This window comes from Phoca vitulina, unplaced genomic scaffold (genome assembly GCF_004348235.1).
Source record: "Phoca vitulina isolate PV1807 unplaced genomic scaffold, GSC_HSeal_1.0 scaffold9, whole genome shotgun sequence".
Taxonomy (NCBI): domain Eukaryota; kingdom Metazoa; phylum Chordata; class Mammalia; order Carnivora; family Phocidae; genus Phoca; species Phoca vitulina.
Window position 1 is genome coordinate 25,834,101 of NW_022589712.1, and position 21,647 is coordinate 25,855,747.

The window sequence follows — 21,647 nt, forward strand, 5'->3', positions numbered from 1 at the left end:
AAGGGAGGCTCTTATTTTCTATTATATTTTATTGTACAGTTGACCCTTGGACAATATGGGATTGAATTGAGTGGGCTCACTTGCAGATTTTTTTCGATAGACACACACACAGTACTGTAAATGTATTTTCTCTCTTCCTTATGATTTTCTTAGTAACATTTTCCTTTCTCTAGCTTACTTTATTGTAAAAATGCAGAGTATAATACGTTTAACATACAAAATATGCATTAATTGACTTTATGTTATTGATAAGGCTTCTGGTCAACAGTAGATTTTAAGTTTTTGGGAAGTAGAAGTTTAAGTGTATTTTTTACTGCACGGGGGTTTGGCTCCCCTAATCCCTGTGTTGTTCAAGAGTTAACTGTATTAAACATGCATAAAATTTCATCTTGGAGAGAATTATAGACAGCTTGCTAGGATGCTTCTCCATATTACGTAGTTTCAATATAGTCTCACTCTGTTTTTTTGAGTTCTTATATTTTGTTATTCAGCTCATGGATTCAAGCTCAAATATGTAATTTGGCATCTACTTTGATCTTTTTTCATTTCAAATAAGAAATAACTTTTATACACATTCATTGTTGTTAGCATTCCTGTACTTCATGTTCTGAGCCTAGGATTAAAGAGCCTCCCTTACACATTTAAACTACTCTTTTGTCACTGTATTCTAGGCACTCTGGGCTATAAGGCATGCTTTAGAAGCTAGTGAGGGCACTTGCCCTGAGGAAGCCAACATTATCCTGGGAAAAGGACAGTGTACACCATGTCTTGGTGAAAGATTAAAGGCATAACTTTGAATTACAGCTCTGCCCTTTTGGGCCCTCTGGCCTTAGTTACTTGGCCAGTCTGATTCTTTCTTCCTCTGTAAAATGATAATACCAATTCTCCACATTATTTTTAGGATTAGATGGGAACACTTTGAGTAATTAGGATTGTGGTTAGCATTATGTGTTCTCAATAAATGTTAACGCCCCTCCCCTACCAACTAATGTACCATCACCACCATAGTTATATATCTGGAAGTAAAAAAATAATACTTGTGTACTTCGTTCTTTGGTGAGCTCTTTGAGTTACTATTAAAGAACTATTCATTCTTGTTTTTATACAGTTTTAAAAGGTTCTGTTTCTAAGCCATGGCATGCAAGGCAGAAAGCCAACAACTAGAAAGGCTGCTGATAGAGTAAATGAAAGAGCTTGGCAACAAGGAAAAAGTCACAAATCATTAAAAAGAACAGAATAAAGCAAAAACTCTGAATAGCATTAGTCCATTAGGTGAAGAAAAACATTCCACTTTTTCTTAGGGGCTTTGAATATATAACTGCAATATAGTACAGTATACTAATTTGTTTATAAAATCTATGTTGTTGAAAATATGAGTCTGCTTATTATGTCTTTCAAAAATATATTCTTTTGGTTTTCATCAAAATAATATCTGCATAGGATTAAAAAGAAATCAGGGATTGTAAGGGCTTTATGAAAAGAGCAACAATTTCTCTCCTTCCCCTTTCCTATACTTCATCTTGGTTTCAAGGAGGTTGATGCTGATGGGTTTCGCCTCCAGTAAATTGTGATTTTTCTGTATTTGCCTTCTGTTGGTCTCCAGTTTCGGGGGCAGCAGTTTGCTCTGTGACCTGACTTTTCTTACAGATCTAAGAAGAGTTCTTGGTTTTTCAGTTTGTTCAGCTTTTTGCTTGTTAGGACAGAGTGTTGACTTCTAAGCTTCTTATGTACTAGGCCAGAAACCAGAACATGCCTTTTCCCCTTCAGCTTTCTTATCCTTCTCTCTTTGAACTTGTTAGCTATACTTTTACATATTTAGTATGTTCTAAAACCATAATTCTTAATTGTTTAATATGTTCTGACTTATTGAATCTAAAAGTTGAAAACCAAAGTGTGTTTACATTATGAAGATATAAATATTTATACTGCAGATACAGTACTATGATATAGTAATATGATTTTTTTTTTTAAGATTTTATTTATTAATTTGACAGAGGGAGAGAGAGAGTGAGCACACAAGCAAGGGGAAGGGCAGGCAGAGGGAGAGCAAGAAGGAGGCTCCCTGCTGAGCAGGGAGCCTGGCAGGGGACTCCATCCCAGGACCCTGGGATCATGACCTGAGCCAAAGGTAGACACTTAAACGGACTAAGCCACCCAGGCGCCCCAGTACTATGATTATTCTTATACAGCTTTCCCTTACCAAATTTTCTCTCTTTTTTCCCCCCCCCCCCCCCCCCGCCCCCAAGCACTGTTTGCCTTTGTATCCATTCCTTCCCCTTTATTTTTTTCTGAAATCTTCCTGGAGCTGTCATTTTGCTCTAATCTGAACTGCTTGCTCTCCAGGTCATTTGCATAGCTGTCATCCTGCAGCCTTATTTCCCTGCTTTCTTGGTGCGTATCTGCTTTTTTTTTTTTTTTTTTTTAAAGATTTTATTTATTTGAGAGAGAGAGAATGAGAGAGAGCGAGTACATGAGAGGGGGGAGGGTCAGAGGGAGAAGCAGACTCCCTGCCGAGCAGGGAGCCCGATGCGGGACTCGATCCAGGGACTCCAGGATCATGACCTGAGCCGAAGGCAGTCGCTTAACCAACTGAGCCACCCAGGCGCCCGCGTATCTGCTTTTTCCTGGATACTCTGTCTCTAAATTTTGCTGAATAACATCCTCAAATATTTTCTCAAGGAAGAGTTCATAGCAGATAAATTTTATTTAGATCTGCATCTACGAAAGTGTCTGTTCTTTCCATCATCTTCATGCTAGATTGGATACAGAATTCTAGGTTGAAAATAATTTTTCCTTAGAACCTTGAGGGTGTTGCTTTATTGTTTTCTGATTTGGTGTTACTGATGAGAAGTCTGATTCTAGTCCATTTAGTAAAATTTCTTCTTAGTGATCAGTACCTCTCCCCCTTCTCCACTTCCCTTACACATATTCTGGATGCTCTTAGGATCTTTGTTTTATCCTTGCTGTTCTGAAGCTCCACAGTAATGTGTTTAGGAATTCTTTAACCCATTGTGTTGAGCCCTCAGTAGACTCTCTCAACCTGAAAGCTTGTGTCTTTAGATTTGGGGAAAATCTTTTGTTCTATAATTATTACTCTTCTATTCTCTCTGCATTTTTTGTAGACCTCATTTTAATAAAAATTTTGGCTTTCCAAATTAATTCTGTTTTTCTCTCATATTTTCTAATTCGCCTTGCCCCTTCCTACTTCTGGAGAAATTTTTCTCTACTAGTATTTCCATTGAACTTCGTGTATTTGCAGACACTTGTTCTTTGGTTGTTCCTTTTTCATAATATCCTGTTCTTTTTATGGATGCATTACTATGTTAAATCTGTCAGAGGATACTCACTAGAGTATTTTTAAGTGCTCTTTCTTTCCTGAATTATATCTTTCCCTCAGAATTTTTTCCTCTTTTTAAATTTGACAGTTTTCTTCCATTATGTAGGTTTTCCTCAGCTGCTTATTGATCTTTGGTAACCTGTTTACATTTAATGCACCAATAGAATAACTGAGCTCTGTGTTCTTGCATTTAGCTCCTTGAAAGGCTGCCTTCCTTTGGGAGGAGTGGACCAGATGCTGACTCTTACTGGATTGCTAAATGCTAGAAACAGGAGCTTTTCTCTGCGGCAACAACCCCTGTCCTTATCAGCTGACTAGTACTTCCCTACATTTCTTTCTTCAGAGAAATAACTTCCGGTGTTTTGTTTGTTTATATTCGGAGGGTAAAGTCTGGTTGCTAGTATTCTGTGAGCAGCTGTAGAGATAGGGATCTTCATCTCTGTCCCAATCTCACCCTTAGTCATACCTGGCATTTCTAGGTGAGTCCCTGATTTTGCGGGACAAATTGATTCTTCTCCGTAGGTATTCTTGGCACTAATTTCTTCCACCTACTTTATTAGGCATGACTCCATCTGCTTTCTGATTGCTAACATTTGTTGAGATTTCCTGCCTGCTCATTGTTTCCCCTTCTATTTATTTTTGTGGCTTTCTTCCCTTACTGTCATTTTAATAAGATTCCTGAAGGGAGAGGAGGTAATTTCCTGTGCTCAGTGTATTGTCTTAAACAAGAACTTCAAAATACTTATGAAGGCTTGAAAGCATCCTATATTTTAGAAGACTTTTCATCAAAAATTATAATAAAACCCACTTTGGGGCTTAAAGGCATTCACTCTTGGCTCTCAGGAAAATGCGGTTTTCAAGAATGACTTAGTCTCTGAAGTCTCAATAAAGTACATTATGATCAGGGTGGTAAATAAAAAGTAATAATTATATCATGGACCAGACACTTTTGTGTTTTATTAAATACAGCCTCATTGAATGCTCACAGCAATCATAAGAGGTAGTATATTATTTTCCCCAGTTTACATAGGAGGAAACTCAGACACAGTAAAGTAATATAACTTGCTCAAGTACTATATAAATGATACAGAATGATTCCCTAACCACGTTGATCTCTATAGGTATTAAAATGAACTATAATCTAGTTTATCTTTTCTTCTGGAAGTTAGTGGCTTTTTGATAAGTATTATGGAACAGAGTATTCAGGAAAAAAGTCAATACTGACTTATGTAGGATTGATATCCTTGTGAAGCCAATATAATGAAAACTTCGCCTCTCTCTGTTTAGTCTTAGACCACATAGCCACAATTCTTGGCTGGCCAGTAAGATGATACAGTTTTTTTGGAGTACTTGACTATTACATTTTAAAGTATATTCCATTTCTAGAAATTTGTCCTACAGTTCTACAAGTGCACAAAGATAGATGCTTGGGAATGTTTATGGCATTACTTGTAATAGAAAGCTAGAAAAACCTAAGTCTCCATCAGTAGGGGATTGGTTAATTTGTAATAGGTATGTCCATGCATGGAATGCTATGTAAAAAAAATGAAAGAGACCTATGCTGATATAAAAAGATCTTCAAGTAATATTGTGTGAAAAAGTCATATACAGCATGACCCTATATGTGTAAAAAGTTTATGTTAGGTATGTGTGCTTATATGTTTGAATACATGTGGAAAAGATGGGAAGAACATATGAAAAGAATTGTTATTTTGATGGGGATTGTAGGAACTTTTAACTCCATATCCTTAAGTACCATTTTACTTATTTTACCATAAACATGTACATTTTATAATGTTATGAAAATAAAGCTTAATGGTTTTCGGTAGCTGTTGGTAGTATACCAGCAACACTAGCTGACCCTGGGTTTCCTAGGCAAGTTACAGTCTAATGGAAGAGATCTGGGAATCCATATCCTAACAAGGGCTTTCAGCGATTCTCAACATTAGGCAGCTGTGCAAGAGTGCTCAAAGATATGCATGATTTAGACTAAGAGCAAGTTACCATAGAGAGGCAATTAAAAGAGTGAGACTACTTTGGATAATGCTGAACTAATAATAAATTTCAAAATTTGGAAGTGATAAATGATTTTCTAGGAAATGATCAAACATTTTAGAGATGACAACCTAGTTTATCCCACCTGACCCGGAAGAAACTGAGACACACATCAGAGATATTGCTCAGCCCATGTCTTCCAAATCTTGATGGAACATATAGTTCCAAATCTAAAGTATTTCGGAGCAGAGAGAAAAAAAGTAAAACTTGTTAGTTGTGTTCACAAAGCCAACATAGCATCATTTCCAAACCTTTCAGATATAGGGGTTTTGGGGTTTTTGTTTTTTTTTGTGTTTTTTTGGGCCAATCATTTTAAGATTGTGGTTAAAATTTTATAAATATTATTTGAAATAGTGATATACACTATGACTAAATGGAATTCATTTTAGGGATCAAAGGATGGTTTGATGTTAGGAATTCTATTAATAGAATTATGAATAATAATAGACTAAGGAGAAAAATTACGATCTTTTAGTTTTCTGCCCAAGAGTGCACACAATAAAATTAATGTCTATTTGTGGTTTTTGAAAACACAAAACCCCAAACAAAACTCTTAGACCAGTGGAACTAGCTGAATAGTTTTCTTTTCTTCCTTTTTAAAAATATTTCATTCATTCATTTATTGAGAGAGACGGCTTGCAGGAGTGGGGATAGGGGCAGAGGGAGAGGGAGAGAGAATCTTAAGTAGGCGCCACACCCAGCGCAAAGCCCCACCCACCTGAGGCTCCATCTCATGACCTGAGATCATGACCTGAGCGGAAATGACCAGAGCAGAAATCAAGAGTTGGATGCTTAACTGACTGAGCCACCCAGACTCCCCATAACTGAATAGTTTCTTAACAAGGGTGTTGCAGAGTGTTAGCCCGTATCATGCTTAATGGTAAAACACTAGAAGTGATCTTTTTTTTTTTTAAAGATTTTATTTATTTATTTGACAGAGACACAGCGAGAGAGGGAACACAAGCAGGGGGAGTGGGAGAGGGAGAAGCAGGCTTCCCGCCGAGCAGGGAGCTTGATTTGGAGCTCGATCCCAGGACCCTGGGACCATGACCTGAGCCGAAGGCAGACGCTTAACGACTGAGCCACCCAGGCGCCCCTAGAAGTGATCTTGTTAAAGTTAGGAAAAAGATGAAAAATAAATTGCCATTCCAATTAAAATCTCAATTTATTTTGATAAATGATTCTAAAGATTATTTGGAGGAATAAGTACTATGATTAATAGTCCAGAAAATTCTAAACAAGAAAAAAAACATTGAGGGCTGGGCTAATAACTCTATCAGATATTTATTTATTTATTTTATTATTTATTTTTAAAAGATTTTATTTATTTGAGAGAGAGAATGAGAGCACAGGGGTGGGAGGGGCAGAGGGAGATGGAGAAGCAGGCTCCTCACCTGGCAGGGAGCCTGAGGCAGGTGGATCCCAGGACCCTGAGATCATGACCTGAGCCGAAGGCAGACGCTTAACCAGCTGAGCCACCCGGGTGCCCCTGTATCACATATTTGAATAGTATAAAAGCTAAAGTAAGAAATAGCTATATGAAACTGTATAACACAGGCAGTCAAAAAACTACATGTAGTGTGTGAGTAGCCTTTTCAGGTTACTGGAGAAAAGATGAAAAAAAAAACACTCATTGATAGTGGGAGAATAAATTTTAATAATCTTTTTGAAAGGCATTTGGCAAATCAGACCTCCTGATACTGTTTTATCAGGGATCATTTTTATAAGTGTGTATGTTCTAGCTCCGTTCCTCCTCTGCTGCTTTCAAGGGCTTGTGGCCTCTCTAATTGGGGTAGCTTGGAAAGATAGTCATCAATGACACATATGCCTGACTTGGGCCACAAAGTGAGTTTTGTAGGTGATGTAGCCAGGATTAGTTATAGAGAAATAACTGCAAATATTTTGCCTTTGAGCCCTTTTATCTCCCTTTTCAAAATCTCATTTCCCTTTCCCGACAGGGCAGCTTAAAATTTTATGTCTGAAACAGTAGAAAGATAGTATCCCTCCTTGCTTTTCTACCCTCCACTTCCCCCCTCCCCCCCCCCCCCCCCCCCCCCCCCCCCCCCCAGCCCCTTGGAAAGAGCTTTGGGTTTAGAATCAAACAGCCCCTTGGAAAGAGCTTTGGGTTTAGAATCAAAGGACCTGGTTTCTTGAGCCAGTTCTTCCACTGACTGGCTCTGAGACTTAGGAGAAACAAGATTACCCTTCTAAACTTAACTTTCTTTGAGAGCCAAGCATTCTAACCTCTCTTTCCACTTATATTCCTCATGTTTCTTCCTTAATCCATTGCAAATGAGATTTTACCCTGCTGCATCTCTACCAGTGCTCAAGCAGCAAAAACCTCCTACTTGCGAAATACAGAGTGTGTTTTCTTTCCTTTTTGATTTGGCCCCACTAATTCTTTTGTTTGGAAATTACTTATCAGTTTTCTGACTAAATAATATAAAATATTTTTGGTAGTAAATGTAGACTCACGTAAAGAAAACCTAGAAACGTCCCTTAATCTTAGTACCCAGAAATAATCACTGGCATATTCATTACCATTTATATGTACATATCTTAATAAAATTGGGATTAGACTGCTTTGTATCTTGCTTTTTATTTTCATAACATTAATACTGTAAGCAGTGAGTTTTAAATGTACAGTTTTCTCATTATATAGTTATTTCATAATCAACTCTGTTTTGTTCTTGTGTTAACTTTAGGTTGCTTCTTACTGTGAACACCTTTGTACATGAATTTGTATGTGCAATAATGATTTTCTTTAAGGCTTGCTCCCCCACCTTCCAGAACCTCTTTCCACCCTTGATTTCCTCCTCCTGCTGGTACTTTTTCCCACTGCTTCTTTCATAGGCTCCTTTTTACACCTGCCCTTAGGTTTTGGTGTTTTCCACAGTTCCCTTTCCCTGCTCTGGGCTTGTAGGCATCTCATTTACTCCCTCAGCTTTAGTTATCACCTATTGTCTGGTTCCCCAGCGTGCCCCCTTCTTCTGAACACCCCCCTGCATTTTTTCCTGGTCCCTGGGCATCTCCTCCTGACTGATACCTGGACATATAACAAGGATAAACCAACTACCTGTGATTTCTTTTGAGGTCTTCCCTTTATCAAACATAGATACAGGGCATATAGGTTTGTTTTATAAGCAAAAGTGTCTAAGATGTGTAATGATCCTTTACAGGGTGCCAAGTGGGCAGAAAAGAATCCTGGAAAGGGGCAGTAATCATAACAAAATGCCTGCGTATCTTTCAAGGCTATATGGCCTTAACTCTTGCCCTCATTTTCCTCCTAGTTCCCTAATGTGAATCTGGCCTCTTTATCCTCCTTGCCCTTTTAAATTTACACTGAAGTGGTGCCCCTTAGTGGCAGAATCAGGAACTTCCTCCATTGCTGATCAATCACAGAAAAAATGACTGTCGTCTTGTGCGAGTAAACGAATGGTTATTGTGACTGTGATACATTGCTTAACTGGTGGTGGGTGCTTTTTTGCAATTCTAGTAAATACTTGTGAATTATTACTGTAACATCTAGGCATACCCTAATCTTTGAGTGTTTCAGGAAAAAGAAAATAGACAAATATGCTCCCTTTTCACAGGAATTTGTATCTTTTGAGAAGGTGAGACAAGGATACTTGGTGTTTATTTTATTTTAAGATTATAATGTCTGTACAGTAGACATTACTCCAGCTTTTGGAGTTGTAATTTAATCTCATAACCAAAAATGCTCTTTTCTAGTCTGATACGTACTTGTCAAATGACTGGAATGATCGATGCAGCTCCTTGAAGACCTTCATGGTTTAAAAACACAAAGCAAACAAAAATTGTTTTAAGGAAAAGTAGTATAGCCACATTAATTACAATCTGGGAAATAAGAGGAAAAGCCCTATTCTTTTTTTTTCTTTTAATTTTTTTTATTGTTATGTTAATCCCCATACATTACATCATTAGTTTTAGATATAGTGTTCCATGATTCATTGTTTGTGCATAACACCCAGTGCTCCATGCAGAACGTGCCCTCCTCAATACCCATCACCAGGCTAACCCATCCTCCCACTCCCCTCCCCTCTAGAACCCTCAGTTTGTTTTTCAGAGTCCATCGTCTCTCATGGTTCTTCTCCCCCTCCGATTTCCCCCCCTTCATTCTTCCCCTCCTGCTACATTCTTCTTCTTCTTTTTTTCTTTCTTAACATATATTGCATTATTTGTTTCAGAGGTACAGATCTGAGATTCAACAGTCTTGCACAATTCACAGAGCTTACCAGAGCACATACCCTCCCCAGTGTCCATCACCCAGTCACCCCATCCCTCCCACCCCACCCCCCACTCCAGCAACCCTCAGTTTGTTTCCTGAGATTAAGAATTCCTCATATCAGTGAGGTCATATGATACATGTCTTTCTCTGTTTGACTTATTTCGCTCAGCATAATACCCTCCAGTTCCATCCACATCGTTGCAAATGGCAAGAACTTATTCCTTTTGATGGAAAAGCCCTATTCTTAATCTCCCCTAACAAAATTACTGATAGATTTGTATATATCTGATTTTTTTCAAATTTGTGTTTATGTGGTTAAAATTATGTATCCTGCTTTTTTCCACGTAATATGTCATTTTATGACTAGTACTTTAAATGGCTGCATAATAATCTATTAGATGCAGGAACTTTTGGCCCTGTTGTATGCACAGTGTTGTGAAAAGGGGATGGTACCTTGTTTCTGAAAAATAGGACTCAAGAAAAAATAGTTATTCTAATAAAATAAAATTGCTTTATCACATGGATTTTACTAAGTAGGAGAACCATAACCTTCTTAATTTAAGGTCAGTGCCTTTTTATTTTCACTTACAAACCTGAAACCTGAGGAAGTTGGTCGTCAGTTGAGAGTAATACACCATGTGTCAGCTATGTATTTTGGGGGTTATAAACAGAAGTTAAATACCTGCTTATTTGGAGAATTATTGTCATGAAACTTTTCTTTCTTTTATAGATTATGGAGCTTTGTGGTGCAACGAGGCTTGGTTATTTTGGAAGAAGTCAGTTCTATATCGCTTTGAAACTTGTAGCTGTTGCCCAGTCTGGTTTCCCTTTAAGAGTGGAAAGTATAAATACAGGTAAATATGGAATATATTAGTAGCTGAAATGAAAATAGACTTCTGATCACAAATGAAATAAAGTTAGTAGAATTGTTGAGTCTTCTGATATTTTAGTGGCATTTGTGACCGTAAGTGTCATGGCTTTATTCTTACTACTGTGCTTTTTTCATTCGTGAATATTAGAAAAATCTCTTTCTTAAACCTGTTCTGGTATGTATGTACTTAATACGTATTTGATGATAATATAAAAATTGTTAAAAGTGGTGATTTTTCAGAATTAATTCACTAATAGTTGCTTAGAAAGAGTTTAGGGGCATAATTTTATCAAAGTAAATGTTGAATTATAGTGACTGACCACCTTCTTATATGCCTTCCTTATATTCTTCTTTTCTAATAAGTATAAAACTACATAATACTTAGTGGTTTTTTTTGTTTGGGAAGGCTGTGCATTTGAAATTAGACAATGTTAAAATATTGGTAGACTAAAACCTACGTACAGACATCTGACTACCTTATAAGTGTCACCTAGGATAATTAGTTTTTCTGTGATTGGGAGGCTTATTGATGCTGAAGTCAGTGGAAATTCTATAAAGGTAGGCACTTAAATGCAGAGAGTTCTGTGGTTGTCATAGGGAAAAGAGGAAAGAGAAAACTTGAGGTTTTCTGTAATGTTAGAATTTTTATAGTTTTAAGTACCAAGTTCAGTTTATTAGTCAGTGTGAGGTTTTCATTGTGGACCTCTGTTTTGCCACACATCATTCTTCTAGAATTGAGAGTTTACATTCTTTTCAGGTAATTTTGAATTCTTTTATATAAATACTGAATAAGCTTAGTAGTTCCCCTCCTTAGTATGGAGATTCAGGAGAGATGCAGATAGTCATAGTGGAGGGAAGTGTACTTTCTATTAAAAATTCTGCTCCTGTGTATGTTGCCTAGTCTAAAAGAATGAGCTATGACTGACCTGCAAAGAAGTTCTCGGTCTTCTTTCTTCTCTGTTTATTTGAATGTAGGATATCTGCCTGTAGAAATGTCACAAGCCAGACTAAAGTGGATAGCTATCATGCCTTGTACTGTGATGTTGGTAGGGGGACAGTAAAATATTTTCAGGACTTTGTGCCATGAAATGTCTAGATTAATCTAGTCTCAATCTAGTGACATATTCTCTGCTTTACTTACAGCTCTAACATCTTAAGAGAATCAGTATGAGTAGAAAAGAAATAGCCTAGGCTTTCAGGTCAGACTGCCCTGAGTTCAGACTGTCAGTTACTGTCAGTGACCTTGGCATCTTGTTGCCTCAGTTGCAAGCATAGAGTCAGGACATTTATTATAGCTATTGTTAGTGCCTTTAGAAGGACAGTTTAGTGTTACTACTACTTTCTAGTTTAGAGTCTCCCTAAACAGTCTAAGGGAGGTGGTCTAAATATAGTGATAAACATAGGTGTCTGCTGTGTCTGTATTCATTTTTGTAAAAATTCCTTCTGATATCTAATCCATATTGCAGTTTTAATGAGTGCTCTTTTTCATTTTAAAGTAATAATTATTTCTGTGGTTAACAGTAAAGGACCTTCCTCTGCCAAGATTTGTTGCTTCAAAGAATGAACAGGAATCTCGCCATGCAGCCTCATATTCTTCAGATTCTGAAAATCAAGGGCCTTATTCTGGTGTAATTCCTCCACCACCTGGCAGGGGACAAGTGAAAAAAGGATCTGTAAGCCATGATACTGTCCAGCCTCGTACATCTGCAGATCAGCAGGTAATCATGTGCCTGAACTTGTTATCAGTTGATGGCCCGTGTAGATGTTTACACTAAAGCATTTATTGAGTGCTTTATTAATGCACATGTTACCTTAAAAAAATTTAAGTCTTAATAATATTCTTTCTAGGAACCTGCATCCCCCGTAGTTTCACCCCAGCAGTCCCCACCAACTTCTCCACACACATGGAGGAAGCACAGCCGTCACCCCAGTGGGGGAAATAGCGAGAGGCCTCTTACAGGACCTGGGCCATTTTGGTCTCCCTTTGGTGAAGCACAATCAGGTATTTGGAAATTCTTTAGAAGTGATGGTTATATATTAAGGGTGGTAAATTGAAGGAAACTTGGTAATATTCCTTTAAGAGTTGCCTCCAAGGCAATTTTTAATTATAAATTAAGTACCTTAATTAGAAGCAAAAGCCAACTATGAACATTTGTAAGCAGATACATCACTTTGAACAATGGTAATTGCATTTACGTATACATATGAGGCTTAGACAAAAGTTTATAGATACCAGATTCTCTGAAGGGGAAACAAATAAATGATGATTTCCCAGAATATAAGGTATATATTCTTTTAGTTCCAGTATTGACAAGGAAAGCACAATAACAATTTAAAAGATTTAAATGAGGTATAATTTTAAGCTGACCGAAGAGATTCACCTGGGAAATCGTTAACATTTCTTCGAAGTCGAAGTTAGAGTTCAAAGAAAACATTTATAATATGTGTATGGAGAGTTACAGTAAAAACCTGGTAACTGTTTTTTCTCCGGAAGTGAGCCAACACGTGTACCCATTCTCCTTTTAGGTTCTGCTGGCGACGCCGTGTGGTCAGGGCATTCTCCACCTCCACCGCAAGAAACCTGGGTCAGTTTTGCAGATACTCCACCAACCAGTACTCTTTTAACCATGCATCCTGCTTCTGTCCAGGTGTGACATTTTATTGGTATTGCATTTTTATTTGCTTCATTCAGAGTATTGCTGCAGTCACTTTTTTTTTTTTTTTTTTGCTATTGTGAATTTTGTAAATGCAAGTTCACTCTTTATAGAACACGGAATTCTGCTCGGTGTCTTAAAGTCTGTTATCATTGGAATGTTTCACTAAAAGTTTTGGCTGATTTTCTTTCTAATTGTTCAACGAAGTTTTGAAAGTTTTCTGCCCCTAGGAATATATTTGCCTGGCTTTCTTAGCACATTTTTCGTAACTTTCTGTTGCTTACATATTGCTATCATTCTACGCACTTATATAACCATTGTGCAGAAACATTCAGTAATCTGATTATAACAAATATGTGGTTTGCTGATGACTTTGTGAAGACTTCTTATATTTTAAACATCCACAAAAAGTAAGTTTTAATTTCAAAGATAAATAACCTAGCAATCTTTGTCCATATAATCGTATAGATAGATACGGTACTGAGGAAAAAAATGTTTCATTACAGGACCAGACAACAGTACGAACCGTAGCATCAGCTACAACTGCCAATGAAATCCGTAGGCAATCCAGTAGTTATGATGATCCCTGGAAAATAACAGATGAACAGAGACAGTATTATGTAAATCAGTTTAAAACCATTCAGCCTGATCTAAACGGATTTATTCCAGGTGAGTTGTTAAAAACAGAAATTCTTCTGGATGGGACAGGACAAAGTCTCAGTTTCATAATTTCAAAGACATGGTTTTATTGGTCAGAGATTATAAAAGATAATTCTCAAATTGTTTGTCTAAAAAGAGTTTATAATCACTGGAGAAAAAAACATGACATACACATATTAAGGTTACCTTGTTCCCAATGAAAAAAGCCTTAAGACTCTTAACGTCACATTTTATTCTTGGGTCTGTAAGTTCAGAATAACATTAAACAACACTGTTTTAATATTTCAGGATCTGCAGCTAAAGAGTTTTTTACAAAATCAAAACTTCCTATTCTTGAACTTTCTCACATTTGGTAAGTGTGGTATATCACTTCAGTTGGGTAATATGGGTTGTTTCAAAGGAGTTTCCAGCAGGTAGATTTTTGAACCTTAAAAAATAAACTATTAGAGTAACCTTTTCAAGAATGTTTTCAAAGAACTCAGTATTGCCTTAAAATGGTCAGCTTCTGTCTCACTCTCTGGAAAAGAAATAAGTGATGCCAGTACAGTAGTTCTTCAAAAAGTGCTAAAATTCTTCAAGCTGTAGCCGCTATTTCTCGTTGGTGGCATAATGCATGGAGTAAAAGCTAGTTGGTTCATCCATGGTTATATGTAACCCATTTGGTTTTTAACAAGCTTATATCTATTACATATTACCTACACCATTTGCTCTACCTATACCTGTACTAAGCCATGAGCTTAAGAACAGTGCTTATCTCCCACTTAAATCCAAACTAAGACGGGATAGCTGCTACGTAGTTGGAATTAGTCAGTCAAAACAAATTACAATCACAAATTACTTTTTAAAAACAATTATCAGATAAACATAGATGTTATTTCTACTTTAAATTATTTCATTAGTAGGATTTTTAGTAGCATAGAGTGCTATGGTAGAAGGAAGATAGATAATGCCTAAACTGAAAAATGAAGAACTAGCAATATATACATGCTATTTATAGTGGAAGGCGTTAAATACAAAAGTGGTTGCTTCTGCATCTAGAAAGTGCAGGAATGGGGGGCTGTTTTGTTTTGTTTTGTTTTTTTAATATCAAGCCTTGTAATTCTATTGGGTGCTTTAAAGTGGATACATGTAGACCTTTGATAACAACAAAAACAAAGGTTTTTAGAATTTCAGTGACTTATTAAATAAGCCTGCCTTTAAACTAAATCTTGTTACTTAAAAATGCATATGGATTAAAGGTCATTTTTTGGTGATCTTATTTATTTAGGCTGTTTTTTAGCATTTTATTATAAGAATTTCAAGCATTCAGAAAAGTTTAGGGAATTGTGCCTTGAACACCCATATGACCACTGCCTAGATTCTGCAGCCGAACAGTTTGCTGTATTTGCTTTATTACACTTGTTCCCATCTATGGGATTTTTTTAAATTAATGATTGCACTTTTTCTGGAAAAGGGTTTCTTTTGCTTCTTTTTTGAGACATAAAGGGATCCAAAGCAGGTGATTATATTTATAGTAAGTTTGTCTTCTAGGGAACTTTCAGACTTTGATAAAGATGGAGCATTGACACTGGATGAGTTTTGTGCTGCTTTTCATCTGGTAGTTGCTAGGAAGAATGGCTATGACTTACCAGAAAAACTCCCTGAAAGCCTAATGCCCAAACTGATTGATTTGGAGGACTCAGCAGGTAAGATCGGGAGCTGAAGGGACCTGGTTGCAGGCCTTGATAAACATACCACTTGATTCTTTTTTTTTTTTTTTAAGATTTTATTTATTTGAGAGAGAGAGAGAGAGTGCAAGTAGGGGTTGAGGGAGATAATCTCAAGCAGATTCTGTGCTGACTGCAAAGCCCATTGCAGGGCCAGTCCCACGACCCCAAGATGATGACCTGAACCAAAACCAGGAGTCGGATGCTCAACCGACTGAGCCATCCAGGCGCCTCAACACGATTCTTAAAGCAAAATCAAGATAGTTGTTAAAACTTAAGAACATAGACATTTCAGCAAGAGCAAGTAGATTTGCCATCAGAATATGCTGTAGAGGCTCACCTTGGATTAATGGTTTGTTTTATTTAGTCAATTTTAGTAGGTTTTATTTTCATTTTTTTAAAGATTTTATTTGTAAGAGAGACAGAGCACAAGAAGGGGGAGCGGGAGGCAGAGGGAGAAACAGGCTCCCAATGCGGTACTCGATCCTGGAACCTGGGATCATGACCTGAGCGGAAGGCAGATGCTTAACTGACTGAGCCACCCAGACATCCCTATTTTTAAAGAGATAAATAATATATGCCACTATTTCACTTTAACTTTTGACCGGCATTTCAGTATCTAGTTATTTGCTACCCCTTAAGTTGCATTATATATTGTCTGGGGTAGGCAAGGTAGCCTGTCTGCATTATCAACATTTTTCCATTGAATACATCTTAATTCGTTGAAGGACGATGCCCGGTTTATCATAAGACCAATGCAGTCTGCAGGCATTTTCCTTTCAAAAGCCCAACTCTTTTCTTCTGACTGTAAAGAAATCTGGAAATTTTATGTTTGATTATAGGTAGTGCTATTTTTGTTACCATGTTTACAAGAATGCTTTTGTAATGCCCATATTTCTGGTAGCTTTCTTTAAAAGGAAATAAGAATATAAGGGGTAAAGAAATGAGTAAAATTCAGAATGAATAAAAGGAAATCTTAACATTAAATTCTTAGTGAGCATAATTAAAAATTATTGTTTTCAGTTTTCTTATCTCAATTTTCTTTTGGATGTTATGATGGAAGGAATTTTATACTTTTAAAAGAAAAGTTAAAACAGAATTTGGCTCTCAAAAGGGCATTTATCTATTAGGCAGTGTCTGTTTAACCCAGAAAGGCACATGATCTGACCTTATTGCCTAAATTATACAGAAGAAATCACATGCATGTTATTAATGTCATGAAAAGAACAGTATCCTTGGTGTTAGGAGTCTGAGTCGGCTTCTAGTTTTGCTCATTATTCCTGTGACCTTGGGCAAGTTCTGACCATTCTATTTTTTTCCTTCTGTTTCTCCACCTGAAATGTGGATTTGATGCCATTCAGGACCTGAATTGTACACTGACTTTTTATCAACGAATAAGTTGATTAAAAACTTTAGCATTGATTTAATGTTTTTTAGAACATTATCCTGTGAGAATCCTAGGATTTTCCCGATCATTTCAGGTAGTTATTAGGTAACCTCTAACTTGAGCTGAAAGCTAAGTATTTTTGTTGGTAATTTTGCTTCACAGTACTTTAATTTACCTAATTAAGAAATAAATGAAAAGAATTTTGTCTAGCTTATTTGGTAGTAGCCAAAGCAGAAGAAATTTAGTAGCTACATATTTAGTATTTCGTTTTAAAAATTGGGCCTTGTATCTGGAATTTTTATGTGACTTTAATACTTTGAAAACTGATAGCATACTAATACAAGAAAATAAGTCAAGTTTTCTGTTATGTTATTCTCTAGAGACTTGTCTGAACCTGTTATCTGTTGCATTCAGATTGGTAAATCTGGCTATTGCATGTAGTCAGTGGAATTTCTTTTTTGTTTTTTTGTTTTGTTTTGTTTTTAAAGATTTTATTTATTTGAGAGAGAGAGAGAGAGAGAGAGCTCATGAGTGGGGGGAGAGGGGCAAAGGGAGAGGGAGAAGCAGACTCCCGGCTGAACAGGGAGCCAGCTGCCTGGGCTCCTGGTTTCTATCCCAGGACCCTAAGATCATGACCTGAGCCAAAGGCAGACACTTTAACTGGCTGAACCACCTAGGCACCCCATTGTTTTTTGTTTTTAATTTAGATAAATTCTGGTTCTTCCTAAACTTGATCTACTGCCTGAATTTTAAGGCTCATGACTGAAGAATTTCTTTTTTGGGCATTTGTTTTTTTATACCTGTTAAATCTGTTTAGCAAAGAGACACTGGTTTTTTGCCTGCATTTATCTGTACACTATTGCTCTAATTATAGGTTTCAAAGAATCAAATAGTTTTTTCCCATTCCAACATAATATTATATGGTTTTCTGATCAAATTTATTATAAACGTTTGGCTACACAATATTAAATTCAGATCTGCTTTGCCTACTTATAAATGATAAATTTGGAATTCTGTTAATTTTGGGGTGGGAAAAACTGATTAATCTTTTTTCACCTACATCTAATAAGCCTGAGATTCATAGTACACAACATCCTTTGAATATAGAAATTGTTGTGTGACACTGTGGATCCATCAGTATCCACAAAAATAATTTAAAATAGGTATGTTTTTAGAAGTTCACTTTAGAAGTTTTAGACATTAAAAGGGAAATACCCAAACAGTTTCTTTTGGCTGATCTGAGAATATATCATATTCTCAAAGCCTCTCTTTGGAGGCTTTCGGACTGACAGGCAAAGGTTAGTTTCTGTTTTCTCTGATCTCTTGTAACATCTCCTACAGGCTGCTTATTATGGCGCACACATCATACTGAATCCTGTTCTTTTTTTTCCTCTTTCTACTGCCTCACTGAGCTCTTTAAAAAAAAAAGGAAATGTCATCATACTCGTTGTAGTATCCTAAGGACATAGCACTTTGCCAGGCATGTACTGAGTTGGTCAGGAAATAACTACGGAGTGAATTAATGCTGAGTGTGTGCCACTTTTAAAGTACAATATTTTTTAACACTTTTCTGTCTTTGAAATATAGCTGTTACTGTAAGTTTGTGATGTTGGGACGTACTACAATATTAGCTCTACAGGTATTCTGTATTGGCAATTTAAATAACTTATCAAAAAATAAATAATGAATAGTGGTGACTTGAGTTCCAGCCACTTGGAGCAACCAAGCTAGGCTTTCTGTAGGCATGCAAACATGGCTTTGGGGAGATATGGTAATTTTTCCAAAATTATTTGACCAGGTTTACGGGATTAAATAGCAGATAAAACAGAATAACTAGTGATCATAGGTAGAGTGCTTATTTGGGCCTGAATTAAAATATTTATTATTTAACATCAGCACTGAATTTGGCAGCTAGAGTAAATACAGAGGGAAACCTTGTTTTTATTGTCTTACCAAAAAAGCATCCAAAAATTCATCTATGGAAACACCTTTCTGAAGCTGTTATTCAGGGAAGAATGTTCATCTTCTAAGAATGGTTATCTACTTAAAAAAAAAAAAAAGATTAAAGTGACCTGCTAGCTAACCTTCCACAACACTATATCTTAAAAGGACAAAACCAAACATACCGCAATGCTGTATACCTTCAACTCAATCCACAGAGATTCTTCTTTGGAGCACAGTTGCTATTTGACATATAGCTTTTGTGATTATTTGGTAAATCTCTCTTAAACTAGCCTGGAGGATCCAAGGCGAGTAGTAACGAAATCAGTCTTGTTTATTATATCTCAGCACCTAGCAGGGTGCAAGCTGAGTACATAAGTAGGCGTTCGCATTTTTGAAATGACTAAATGGCTGAGCCACTTGTTTTTAAAACTGTTTCCTGTCTTCATAACACACTACTCATGAGCAGTTCAGTAATATCTGCTTGAGATGCTCAGAGCCAGAGAGGAATTGTTCCCTAGTCCTCCGTCATCAGTTCTTCACATAGTAAGTTTGAGCATGTGTCATTGTTGCTGATATGGTACATAGCATGGATCCCCAAACTCCTAGCAGTACTTCTAATAGGAATATTTTTTTTTTTTAAAAGATTTTATTTATTTGAGAGAGAGAGTGAGAGAGAGAAAGAGCACAAGAGGGGGGAGCGGGAGAGGGAGGAGCAGACTCCCTGCTGAGCAGGGAGCCCGATGCAGGACTCGATCCCGGGACTCCAGGATCATGACCTGAGCCGAAGGCAGTCGCTTAACCAACTGAGCCACCCAGGCGCCCTCTAATAGGAATATTTTTAAAAGCCATAGACTTTTTATGAATAGTTTACCAAAAATCCATATTTGAGACTAGCTTGATGCTAAATCACTGTTGAGTTTTCTGTTCATCCAGAAACTTTTAACATAAAAAAGCCAACACGAATAATACATGCAGATAACTGTTTTCACTAAGTACAATCACACTATATAGCCCTAATTTTTTTATAGTGTTAACATCTTTATACTTTGTCACATATAGGACTGTCACGTTCTTTATCATACAATGTATTCCATAATATAGATGCGCCTTAATATAAGCAGTGTCTTGATGGATTTTTGGGTAGTTTCTTAACTTTAACTTTAAAATAGCACTGTAAGAAAAAAAAAATACATATATCTTTATTTTATATAAAGAATTCTAAGTCTTTATTTTTGAAAATTCACTCTTCCAAGTGCCTTTAGTTGAGAGGAAAAATAATGAAAATATGCACTACTAATATTCATCATCAACTTTACACTTAAGGAACCACACACACACACATAAACATTCTTAACACTGGTTTCATTTCTTTCCAGATAGTTGGGTGTTGTAGCTGAAAAATCAGGACAATTATAAATATTGGCAAAAATGCACCATTTAATGAAATTGGTCAAAATAATTAGAACTCCTCAAATTCCTGGCAAAGATATTAACAAGACTAGGTAGTATTTGAAGGAGAAAATTTCTACAAGGATGACCCAATAGGGGCTTTAAAAGACTATGGTTTACATATCAGGGGATTCATAATAGTCCTTGGGAATAACTACTGATGCTTTTAATTATTTTTTGTAAAAAGGACAAATTTTGTATTTTTTCTTTAAAATTGTGCTGCAAAACTCAAAAGTGAAGTGAAGGACATCTGTCTTCCTCTGTTAGGAAGAGAACTCCATGGAAATAAATGGGAGCTTTGTCATCTTTCTCAATATTGTATCTTTATTTACTATGTTTATGTACAGGCCCTCTGTTAAATGCTCGCTGATTGAATTCTTATTTTTATTAATTTTGCCACTAAATTATACCCCAAAATTGTAACATCTTTTATTCTTTGGTCTTTATACTCAGTTTTACAATTTTCTGTGTAAAGTTTTAAAAACAAAGCCTTAATTAAGTTATTTTTCATTATGAAATTCTAATTATCTTAAGTGGATTAACGTTAAGTGGGCTTTTTCCATTTTAAGCTGTACTTGGATAATGAGACTCTCCTATCTGTAGAATAATCTTTAGTATAGTAGCTGAGTCAAATAATAGTTCCCATAAAATGCTGACCAATACTGCAAAAAAAAAAAAAAAAGTTAACAGGCTACAATTTAATTAGGATCTTGGGTGAATGTTTTGTTCAAACCTTGTTACATATATTTACCTTCACTTTTTAAAAAAAAATCCTTGAAAAAGAACTGAGAAACTTCTGCGTAGACTGTATAAAGTTCTGCTTACTCAATAAGTTTCCGTTTTGTGGAGTGTTGAAAATTAGAATTAATTTTGCATATAGAATGTAGTTTTTTGATGGATGTGATACCATTCAAAACAAAGCATATCTTAAATTCTTTAATTTCTTTTTGGATTTTCATTGCTTATCCCAATCTTTTTTTTTTTTTTTTAAGATTTATTTATTTGAGAGAGAGACACAGAACGAGTGCGTGAGAGAGAGCAAGCATGAGGGTGGGGAAAGGGAGAGGGAGAGGTAGTGCTTGATTGCCCACTGAGCAGGGAGCCTGACCCAGGGCTCGATCTCAGGACCCCGAGATCATGACCTGAGCCCCTGAAATGAAGGCAGATGCTTAACTGACTGAGCCACCCAGGCACCCCTGCTTATCCCTATCTTTTAAGCATAAATGAAAAAGGTACCATTAGTAGTTTTCCTTGAAGCCTTAAAATTTATCCACATCTGTTTATTTTTTATTTTAAGAACTTTTTGGGTAAGCGTAGTATTCACATTTCAAATAA

At 36.4% G+C, this 21,647-nt stretch overlaps 1 protein-coding gene across 6 annotated transcripts in view; it reads left to right on the forward strand.

Moving 5' to 3' along the window:
• Positions 1 to 21,647, forward strand: part of REPS1 (RALBP1 associated Eps domain containing 1) — an 86,135-nt gene that overhangs the window by 35,295 nt on the left and 29,193 nt on the right. For 5 of the 6 annotated variants that reach the window (XM_032407784.1, XM_032407785.1, XM_032407787.1 and 2 more), the window contains exons 2-8: positions 10,372 to 10,495; positions 12,034 to 12,230; positions 12,361 to 12,514; positions 13,039 to 13,160; positions 13,673 to 13,835; positions 14,115 to 14,178; positions 15,357 to 15,511. In XM_032407784.1, the coding sequence (XP_032263675.1) occupies positions 10,372 to 10,495; positions 12,034 to 12,230; positions 12,361 to 12,514; positions 13,039 to 13,160; positions 13,673 to 13,835; positions 14,115 to 14,178; positions 15,357 to 15,511 (979 nt within the window). The remainder of the gene's footprint in view (positions 1 to 10,371; positions 10,496 to 12,033; positions 12,231 to 12,360; positions 12,515 to 13,038; positions 13,161 to 13,672; positions 13,836 to 14,114; positions 14,179 to 15,356; positions 15,512 to 21,647) is intronic. The other variant, XM_032407786.1, reaches the window with a different exon arrangement.